Consider the following 10,697-nt stretch of genomic DNA (forward strand, 5'->3'; position numbering starts at 1 on the left):
TTTAATGTAATTCTCTGCCGCTCAAGCGGAGGTGTAACTGAGTTCTGTCGCTCAAGCTGTGGTATAACTGTATTCTGCCGCTCAAGCGGTAGATTCTCCATACACAAATTAGGGTTTGATGGTTACGATCTCTAGAAGGACTAACAGAAAATATATAAGGTTCAGAAGAAGAATTCCTTAAAATGTTTCGATCATCTTTCAACTCAGTCTACCACTGTGGTAATTAAATAGCAGATTTGCGGTCTACAAGATGCAGAAATTTTACATATGCAGTAACCTTACTTGTCCTTACACGTTCAATCACCAAAATCCTTTGCATTGTAATGCAACAACGTTCTATTGCTTACCGACCTTCGATCACGGTTATGGTAGCTTCATTTGCAGAGAAAATATTGTCATATTGGGGTTGAGGATCATAGACTGAGTTTCGGAAATTAGAAAATATAGGCTGCTTAGGTAGTGGAAGATCCGTCTCACTACTTAGTGTGAAAACTACGTCCGGCATGGTTGGCCTATCTTCAGACTTGTCCTGTACGCAAAGAAGTCCGATATGCATGCATCTCCTTACTTCTGATGACGAAAATGAATCCGCCAATACTTCATCCAGCAAGTCCAGTCCCCTGCCTTCATTCCATAAGTGCCAAACCTGACAAAATTCATATTATGAATGTTGCCTACAATTGTTAGAATCTGCCATGTTTGGCATCTTAAAAAACACAAATCCACATGAAAATTTTGAGTGATTAGCTTACATAAGCTAAAAATCCGTGCTGTTCTTCATTGTAATAGAAGCTAGTATTCTTTTTGCCGGCGATAATCTCCAATAGCAAGACACCAAAGCTATAGACATCAGATTTTTCAGAAAATATCCCACCCATGGCGTACTCGGGAGACATATAGCCACTGCACAAGCAATTCATTTGTATTAATAACTGAAAAAAATGTCTTCTCTGTTTCTGGTCTTAATAAAAGGCCAATAATAGGAAAATAATGCGCTTACAGTGTTCCCACAACCTTGTGAGTGTTTGCTAGACTCTGTGTCGCTTCAACGATTCGTGCCAATCCAAAATCTGAAATTTTTGGGTTCATATTCTCATCCAAGAGAATGTTACTAACCTTCAAATCTCTATGGATTACCTTCAAACGGGAATCGTGGTGGAGATAAAGAAGCCCCCTAGCAACTCCCTGAATAATATTGAAGCGTCTAGCCCAATCAAGCTCTGCTCTGCGCTTTGGATCTAATCAATATATCCATAAAAAGTGCAACCAATAATAGCAACAAAATCATAAGTAGTGGGGGATTACAAAGAGCTAAAGAATTGCCAATTATGGTAACAAAAGAACAAAATGTAACAAAGAGAAATTTCATTCAAACATAAAAAGTGGCAGTGAAACTAACCGAATAGAAGAGTATCCAAGCTTCTGTTAGGCATGAACTCATAAATCAGTAACTTTTCATCGTCTTTGACGCAGCAGCCCATGATCCTAACAAGATTTTTGTGTTGGAGTTTGGAGATCAACAGCATCTCATTCTTGAACTCCTCTATGCCTTGCCCCGAGCTACTAGATAGCCGTTTTACTGCTATTTCCTTTCCTTCTTGTAGCTTACCCTACATATTAAACATTCGATTTATGTCTGTGTCTTGTAGTTTTAGGCTTCTAGCCGGTGTTGAAAACACTATGTTTTCCTTTTGGAATTGAAATAAATAAATAAATAGTCACCTTGTAAACAGGGCCGAAACCTCCTTCCCCGAGTTTGTTCATGGTGCTGAAATTGTTTGTGGCATTTAATATGCTGTCAAAATCATAGATGAATAGCTCCGATGGATCATGTTTTCGTATGTATTCTTGAAGATTGTCCCTTGAATCATCACTTGTATGATTCAACTGCATTAACTTCGTTTTTTCTTTCGTGTTCCCTGTTTCGAAAATATAACAATCACAACAAGGTTATCAAGTAATGGATATCAATCAGGAAATATGTTCTTGGGAAGTTATGTATGGAAGTTATATACTAATTTGAATAATGCATCAGCTGCTATAACTCTATGTTATTCTCTTACCTGTTTTTTTACGGCGCAGTCTCTGAACACCGAACGCTATGGCACTCAAGATACTGATAAAACCAACGGCAGTGAGGCTGGCAATTAGCTTTACTGGCTTTCCTTCGTCTGAAAAACAAATGAATTTATAAATTGCAATGAATAAAGTATGAGACAGAAAATAAAAGATACTTCTAATTATAATTCTGCAGGAAATAATTCTCATTTGTTTACCTAATTCTCCATTTGCTAGGCGAATATAAAGATCGTTCCCGCCAGAGGGAAACTCTTGTATATCAATAAGGTCACTGGACCAGAACAAACAACCTATATTATTAACTTGCGCATAAGCCTGACAAGAACAATTATTTAGGCATCGTATCTTGCACTCGTGAGCCTCCAGATTTTCGATAAGCTCATGAAAATCTGGTAGCTTTAATCCCACCATCTTCCGAAACCCATCTTGTTTTCCTCCTGAAGCCAATGACCTGCTTGTGTTACTCTGATCACAAAACAATTCGGTGTGCCTCACACACCCTCCAGTCCTGTTTCCGTTGCTCCATTCCTCATTTGATTTTGGTACAAACCCTTTCAAACACTCGCACTTTGGATTTGGAGATTCAGAACCTTTGCAGACACCATAAACTCCACATGTTCCATAAATGTCACATGGATTCACCGGTGCCTCCCAGTTAAGCCACCAGTCGCTGCCATTGTCCGAAAGCTTAAGACTCAGTACTCCGTCCGAAGAGACGCCAAGATATGAAAGCGTTTTGTCATAAAACCTGTAAGAAAAAGATTTTGTTCCCTGGTTCACATCATCATTTAGAGTGAATCCACTTAGATATTGATTATTCATATCCGGTACCCCGATGAAACTTGATTTATCCCATGCCCCACTTCTCCAGTAGGGTTTCGATTCATTAATCCAAATGAACACTTGTGATGGAACGTCCCGTGAAAGTCCAGCCAAGAACAAGCCAGCGGATGGATCACTCTCACTTTTCCAGGCTTTCAGTAAACTTCGCTTTCCGGATTTACTATCGAATCCCAGCAGCACCATATTTGGTAGAAGTGTGTCACTAGGATAATCAAAACTCTGCCACAATGGATCAGCTCCGACATCGTCATCTTTTACGACAAAATTTCCGCTGTCCAAAAGCTCTGCAGCTGAACCATTAGATGGCACCGAAATATTCGTTGACCAAAGAGAATTCTGCTTCCCATCTACAAGCTCCAGATTCCCATTGCTGCTAATTGTCAAATTAGCCAAGGTATCTGAAGCTGCGAGAGGATTTTCTCTGTTGGCAACCCATACAACTTTCCTCGGAGATATGTTCGTGTGCCATATCCCCACGTACTTGTTAACCGAACCATTAGGAGTGAAGAACCCCAATTCGAAAATGCGGCTGGGGGAGACAAGGGTTTGTGTCTGTGAAAATGGTTGTGACGGAGTTATTTCATAAACTTCAGCACAATGATGCTGTGACAGAAGCAAGCTGAACAAAATTAGGACGAACATGGTGGAATCGAAAATAGTACCAACGGTTTCGCTTCCAAACCCCATTTGAATTCTAATGCGTTTTCTAGAAAAAGAAGGGTGAAGAGTATCTGTAAATTTCATTGAGAGAAAATGACTTTTCAATTTTGTTGTAAGGAAAAGTCTAGCATTGCTCTCAAAGTCAAAGGCAGAAAATTTTGTTGTAGATGTTTGACATTTGACTGAAAACGTAGTCCTCCATCTTTTGCATATCTTCTTTTTTATATATACAAAGCCGGAGGCCCATGTTGGGGTCACCCTCTTCGACAAAATGTTTTGGACACAAATGCCCCTCAGCCAAAAACATTTCAAAGCAATAAAAAAGAATGCAGAAAATAAAACAAGGGTAATTTGGTAAATTTATTTTTTAATAATATCTTGCCTTTTCAATCAGTCTACAGTCTTCCACCGCTTCATTCTAGCTCGGTCTTTTCTGCTTCTGTCATTCTCTCTCTAAAAGATTCTGCCTTCTCTCTCTAAAAGTCCTCTCTCTAAAAGTCCTCTCTCTCCTCCTTAGCCATACCCAAGCTTTTCTCTGTCAGTTTGCTTTCCTCATTTCTACTTTTCCCTTTTGCTCCCTGCATGCAGATCAGCAGCTGCACTGCTGTTCTTCCTCTCCTCCTCCTTAATTCTTCCACTCCAAAAACTTCATTTCATCTTAACTTTTTCATACGGCAACGAAATCGCACAAATTCGGAGCCTACGGATTCATATCAGAACCTTCTTCCATCTGATATGACACCCACACCTCAAAATCAACTGTGGTCAAAGATTGGAGCCTAGAACAATGACGGTTTTTGGCGGAGTTTTGCTGATTCCGCCCAATCCCACCGGAATTTGGTCTTGGCCCAAGAGAGAAAGTTGATCCTCTCCTGACGATCTTTCTACCTATACTTTGAGTTCATTGAGTGAAATGAAAGTTAATTTTTTTTTTATTTTTTGGTTTGTGAGTTTTTATTTTTTTTATTTTTTGTGCAGGTAAAAGATGAACCCATAAGAGATATGTTTACTAAAGGACTTGATAGGAGCACCTTTCATTGGGTTAGAGAGGTTTTTGTGACATCCCACATTACCTAGGGGAGTGATCCTTATATGTATATTCTCATCCCTATCTAGCACGAGGCCTTTTGGGAGCTCACTGGCTTCGGGTTCCGTAGAAACTCCGAAGTTAAGCGAGTGGCGCGCGAGAGCATTCCCAAGATGGGTGATCCGTCGGGAAGTTCTCGTGTGAGTTTCCAAAAACAAAACAATGAGGGCGTAATCGGGGCCCAAAGCGGACAATATCGTGTTACGGTGGTGGAGCGGGTCTGGAAAGTGGTCCGCCCCGGGCTGGGATGTGACAATTTGGTATCAGAGCCTAACCCTGGTCGCGTGTGTGTCGACGAAGACGTCGGGGGTGGATTGTAACATCCCACATCGCCCCCCAAGGGAGTGATCCTTAAATGTATATTCCCATCCTTACCTAGCACGAGGCTTTTTGGGAGCTCACTGACTTCGGGTTTCATGGGAACTCCGAAGTTAAGCGAGTAGCGCGCGAGAGCACTCCCAGGATGGGTGATCCACTGGGAAGTTGCTCGTGAGTTCCCAGAAATAAAACTGTGAGGGAATGGTAAGCCCAAAACGGACAATATCATGCTACGGTAGAGTCAGGCCCGGGAAGTGGTCCCACCCGGACCGAGATGTGACAGTTTTTTTCTCTCTCTCTCACTCTCTCTCTCTCTCTCTCCTTCTCCAACTGTAAAAGGTTGTATGAAGATCGTCTTTTTTTGACATTTTCTTTGCTTTAAAGTGATACAGGCAGAAGGAATCACCACCCTATCAGTAAAAAAAAAAAAATGCAGAGCTTCAAAGCAGCGTCAACAAACCCAGAATTCTACTCCCACTCTCACTTCTATTTCAGGTCTCTCTCTCTCTCCCTTCTTCTTACTGTTTTTGTTTACGTTTTTTTCTTCCACTGGTTTTGTTTTAATGGCGTATGAGAAATGGGTTGTGCCGAAAAAAACATAAAGTCTTGAAATTTATGGGAGTATACAGATTTTTAGCAGTAAAAGATAAACCCAATTGCTCTGTTTTTTCTGCGATGTGAAAAAACAGGAGAGACGACAGTGATTGGAACCAAACGCGTTTTACGAATCTTGGAGAGCTTGAACAGTCTATTACCGCCTTCCCTCACGATGATGTTGTTGTTTTAAGCCCAAGTATCCTTTCTTTCTCTCTCTCTTTCTCTCATTTCTGTCTCTTTCCCTCTCTAACATATGGGTTTTAATGTCACATCCCTGCCCGGGGCGGACCACTTCTCGGACCCGCTCCACCACCGTAGCACAATATTGTCCGCTTTGGGCCCCGACCACGCCCTCACGGTTTTGTTTCTGGGAACTCACATGAGAACTTCCCGATGGGTCACTCATCTTGGGAATGCTCTCGCGTACTACTCGCTTAACTTCGGAGTTCCTATGGAACCCAAAGCCAGTGAGCTCCCAAAAGGCCTCGTACTAGGTAGGGATGAGAATATACATATAAGGATCACACCCCTGGGCGATGTGGGATGTCACAATCCACCCCCCTTAGGGGCCCGACGTCCTCGTCGGCACATATGCGACCAGGGTTAGGCTCTGATACCAAATTGTCGCATCCCGACCCGGGGCGAATCACTTCCCAGGCCCGCTCCACCACCGTAGCACGATATTGTCCGCTTGAGGCTTACCATTCCCTCACGGTTTTGTTTTTGGGAACTCACGAGCAACTTCCCAGTGGGTCACCCATCATAGGATTGTTCTAGCCCCCTTCTCGCTTAACTTCGGAGTTCATATGGAACCTAAAGCCAGTGAGCTCCCAAAAGGCCTCGTGCTAGGTAGGGATGGGAATATACATATAAGGATCACACTCTTGGGCGATGTTGGATGTCACATTTAATTTGGTGTAGGCTCCATGTTCAGCTTAAAAGCTAACAATGTTGGCGGTGTACCTAATAGCTTGCACTACAGGACCTTGAACGTTGGCAGGTGTATGGACATAGGATCAACTATAACCGGAGGAATAAGGTGTGTGGACATGGGACATCAGCAGCCATGCATGTACTAGCAACAGAAAGGGACGATGACATCTGGAAACGGACAATTTGAGAAACAGCCAGCAGACTGACACTTATACGAATGTTGACACCGATGACAAAAACCTTGTATCACCATCTCTCTCTGTGGTCTCTGTTTCATGAGCATATGTGTTTGCCAGACTGCTACCATACTTTTTCATGGGAATCTTTCTATAGCCTTAGTGGAATTGAGAATCATTTGGAATTTGGAATTTTGGATTACCATCCATGTTGTTTCAAGCTTCAATCAACGTGTAGACGTTTGTTTGGTCAGTTGGGCTGACGGCTCAGCCTCTTTGCATTATAGTTCGAATCTCCCTCCCGTAAATTATAGTAATTTAGAATATCGCTTTGTTAGTTAAAACGATAGTTTCCAGAATGCTTTCAATTCAACTACTAGCTTAATAACATGGCCCATATCTAAATTGATTTGCTTTAAATCTGCATATTTTACTGTAAACTTTATTAAGCTTTCTAATTTTTATTGTCAGTGGATTAATGTGAGATACGATTTTGTTATAGCTTCATGGAGTGCAGCATGGAGCACTAATGGTAGTGGATTCCATATAGCAGGCAAAGGAAAGAACTACTGGTGACCAAAAGGTTAGAATATTTGGATTATTGATAAACGTGATTTTATTAGGAAGTAATTTTCGATCTTAAATGCTAATCCGATTAAACTAACTTATCTACAGACACTACGTAGGCTGGCCCAGAACAGAGAAGTAGCAAGGAAGAGTCGCCTAAGGAAGAAGGTATACATCTTTACTTTCCATCAGGGCGTATTTGAATGTCTATTTTCTTTTTAATTTCATCGAGAGAGCTTTCCTATACCTTTTTAGGCTGTGACATCTTAGACTAATTATATAATGTCATGTGAGAGCGTTAAAACATATGGGATCACGTTATTTGTTTGGCGTAACACACTGGCATAACAGGGTGTAGGTCTGTAACCCAGCGTCTAAATCTTTTAGCTATGTTGGGACAAAATCTTTGTATCAACCCTGAAGATTCACTGCCAGGTCTATAAAAATTAGGTTTGTCTTAAATGCTTCTCAGCCTTCTCATTCTCTTTAAATAGCAAAGGCCTATTTTTTTGGCCTCCCTCCCCTTTCACTTCTCTTTTGGTTTAATTTTATGGACTTTTGGCATCTGATTTTGGTTTTTGATGTTTTCTCAGTGGTACGGTGACTGCCAGAATTACTGGGTTTTCAATTTTATTAGAATTGATTTTTAAGTCGCCGGGTTTGTATCATTTTTTGTGAGTCTTGTGATTTTCTTACTGGCTTTAGTTCCTTTTTTGGTTTTTATCTGCTGTTGTAATGTTTTTGTAATAGAGGTGAGTAATTTACATTTTTTTTAAGCTTCTCTCTAACGAAGTAATAATTTTTTATGAATGTTGTGAGACTTCACTTTTATATAATCTAATGCATAAATGTGTTTGATGTTATTTTATGAATATGTTAAATGGGTTAAGATGCATGTCGTTCTTTACAGTGTATAAAAGATAGTTAGCTGTTGTTTTTTGTGTGTTTGGGGATTTTATCAGATTTGAAAAAGACAGAGACGAAATTAATTTCAAACAAATTAAAGAATGCAAAATTTTGGTTATTTGGTCATTGATTTATTAATTGGTAATGAGCTATACAACTTTTTTTATTTTAATTGTGAGAACAACTTCCGAATGACTTCCTTCAAAAGCTGTTTTACTGTACTATATGAAAATTTTGACCTGTATGTCACCGAAGCCAATACCTGAAAGGGCCAAATTTCTTGGGCCAAACCTGTTTAAGTTGACTTTAATGTGCTGGAAGAAATGGAGGAATTTTACTGGCGCTTGAATTGCTAAGTTGACTTGACTCAGCAGGATCTGGGCAATCTCAGAATTGTCAAACAAAACCTTTGACTTCCTAGTCTTAAATAGTTTTTGACTTGATATTAATTTGGTTCGCAGCCTGACCCAACCTAATTACATGTGAAAGGACAGGTCATAGCTCTAACAATTAGAGAGATATAGTGACTCTTGCTGCCTTCTTAATTCTCACTCTCCTATTGTGTACAATGCAGTTGATCTTTTGTGTTATTTGATACTTTTTTTTTAGTTGTTCTTGACAGCTTGCGTGATGCTTATTGAATAAAAAAGGTTTTCGATATACTGTGCTTTCACGTTTCAGCATCTTTCTGTTTCTGTTTCAAGGATTTTTGCACTAAAGGTGAGTGATTCTAAAATTAGGGAATTGTTAACATTAGTCTCCGAAAAAACAAATTTTTTCACTGGATATAATGTGATCAGTTCCTTTGACAAATACAGGTGTTTGAAAATTTTCAGCTCTGCATGTTGTGAAAAAAAAAGAAAAATAAGAAGGTTTCGAAATACTGTGCTTTCACGTTTCTGCATCATTTCCTTTCTGTTTCAAGGATTTCGGCACTAAAGGTGAGTGATCTAAAATTAGAGAATTGTTAACATCACATTTTAAGAATATTTTTTTCGTTCTGTTTTTTAAGTTTGAATAAACTTTGGTATTCCTTTTAGCTTTTATCGTGTTTAAATTGAAGTCCTAATTTCGGTGGTTTGTTAATAATTAGTGTGTTGTGTTGTTTTACTATGTGTTTTATGTGTTTGTGAATTATGGGAGTCTTCACAAGAAATGTTATGTATAAAGATATTTTGCTTTCATCAAATATATGATAAGGTTATATTCATTTTTTTAATTTTTAATTCACTTTTCAAATCCGCGTAGATAAATACATTTAAATTGTATAAGTCGCGTGTAGAGCGTCGTAATTATAAAAAAAGCCTTCCCTGCGCAAGTAGGCTAGTATCTATATATAAAGCCAATGGAAAAGGTGAATAGTTATTTTGGTGTTACCAAACTTCAACAAAAATGTTTGGACAAAAATGCCCCCAAGATAAAAACTTCAAAGGCATTTCAAAATAATGCATCAAATAAGGTAGGGGCATTTTCGTCATTTGAATAGTATTTTTTTAATAATTAATTTTTTGTGGTTTTTTATTTGTACCTCACAATAGGTTAGCAATAATGTGATTCAATTTCTCTATTTTTAAACACGTTCAAAACATCTTAAGAGACGTATAATGCCGGTTATAAAAAAGGTTATTCACACGCGGATAATAATGTGATTAGATTAGCTGTCAAGTGATTGTTTTTTTTTTAACAAATGATATTATCGACACTAATGGGGAGGAGAGTGGGCTTAGTTAGCCTCACAATAAGTTAGCAATAATGTGATTTAATCAGTTGTTTATTAAATATTCTTTTCTCTATTTTAAACACGTACAAAACATCTTAAGAGGCGTGGTTATATTAAAAAAAAAAAAATCATTCTCATGCGCATAATAATGTGATTAAATTAGTTGTCAAATGATTTTTTTTTTTTTTTAACAAACGATAGTATCTATACTAAGAGGGAGGGAGTGAGTTTAGCCTCACAATGGGCTAGCAATAATGTGATTCAATTAGTTGTTTATTAAATATTATTTTCTCTATTTTTAAACATGTTCAAAATATCTTAAGAGGCTTGTAATGCCGATTATAAAAAAAGGTCTTTCGCATGCGGATAATAGTGTGATTAAATTACATTAAATTAGTTGTCAAATGATTTTTTTTTATCAAACGATATTAGTGGAGGTGGTGGGTTTAGCCTCACAATAGGCTAACAATAATGTGATTCAATAAGTTGTTTATTGAATTTTTTTTTTCTCTATTTTTAAACACGTTCAAAACATCTTAAGATGCGTGTAATGCTGGTTATAAAAAAAAAGGTCTTTTACATGCGGATAATAATGTGATTAAATTAGTTGTCAAATGATTTTTTTTTTTAACAAACGATATTATCTACACTAAGGGTAAAGGGTGGGCTTACCTCACAATGGGTTATCAATAATGTGATTTAATCAATTGTTTATTAAATATTATTTTCTCTATTCTTAATATAAATTCTATAGAGACTAATTTTATTATGTGAATTCAGCTGCTTTAATTGGTTTATGGGGAGTTTCTTC

General features: G+C 38.4%; 1 protein-coding gene and 1 long non-coding RNA gene across 3 annotated transcripts; one reads left to right on the forward strand and one right to left on the reverse strand.

Annotated features, from left to right (window-relative positions):
- Positions 1 to 190: 190 nt before the first annotated feature.
- LOC137726246 (G-type lectin S-receptor-like serine/threonine-protein kinase At1g61500) lies at positions 191 to 3,601 on the reverse strand. Its single transcript, XM_068465140.1, has 7 exons — positions 2,277 to 3,601; positions 2,064 to 2,171; positions 1,723 to 1,919; positions 1,400 to 1,610; positions 1,001 to 1,238; positions 753 to 903; positions 191 to 646 (listed from the first exon to the last, which is right to left on the reverse strand). The coding sequence occupies exons 1-7, from the start codon at positions 3,562 to 3,564 to the stop codon at positions 344 to 346; spliced, it is 2,496 nt and encodes an 831-aa protein (XP_068321241.1). The 5' UTR covers positions 3,565 to 3,601; the 3' UTR covers positions 191 to 343.
- A 1,681-nt stretch (positions 3,602 to 5,282) lies between these two features.
- LOC137726739 (uncharacterized) lies at positions 5,283 to 9,022 on the forward strand. 2 transcript variants are annotated; one of them, XR_011067687.1, is made up of 5 exons: positions 5,283 to 5,482; positions 5,677 to 5,780; positions 6,506 to 7,276; positions 7,369 to 7,710; positions 7,854 to 9,022. It is a non-coding gene; the product is annotated as an uncharacterized lncRNA (long non-coding RNA). The 2 variants fall into 2 exon arrangements; XR_011067686.1 differs by having other exon boundaries at positions 7,369 to 9,022.
- Positions 9,023 to 10,697: the final 1,675 nt, after the last annotated feature.

The sequence above is a fragment of the Pyrus communis genome, chromosome 2 (assembly GCF_963583255.1).
Source record: "Pyrus communis chromosome 2, drPyrComm1.1, whole genome shotgun sequence".
Lineage (NCBI taxonomy): Eukaryota > Viridiplantae > Streptophyta > Magnoliopsida > Rosales > Rosaceae > Pyrus > Pyrus communis.

What these genes read in the sequence shown, in the direction of transcription:
- LOC137726246 (XM_068465140.1), bottom strand. Translation starts at nt 3,564, where the DNA reads ATGTTCGTCCTAATTTTGTTCAGCTTGCTTCTGTCACAGCATCATTGT. An exon ending in GTTTCGGCCCTGTTTACAAG is followed by an intron (nt 1,611 to 1,722) that starts GTGACTATTTAT and finishes TTTAATATGTAG; the next exon opens with GGTAAGCTACAAGAAGGAAA. An exon ending in CACAAGGTTGTGGGAACACT is followed by an intron (nt 904 to 1,000) that starts GTAAGCGCATTA and finishes TTGCTTGTGCAG; the next exon opens with TGGCTATATGTCTCCCGAGT.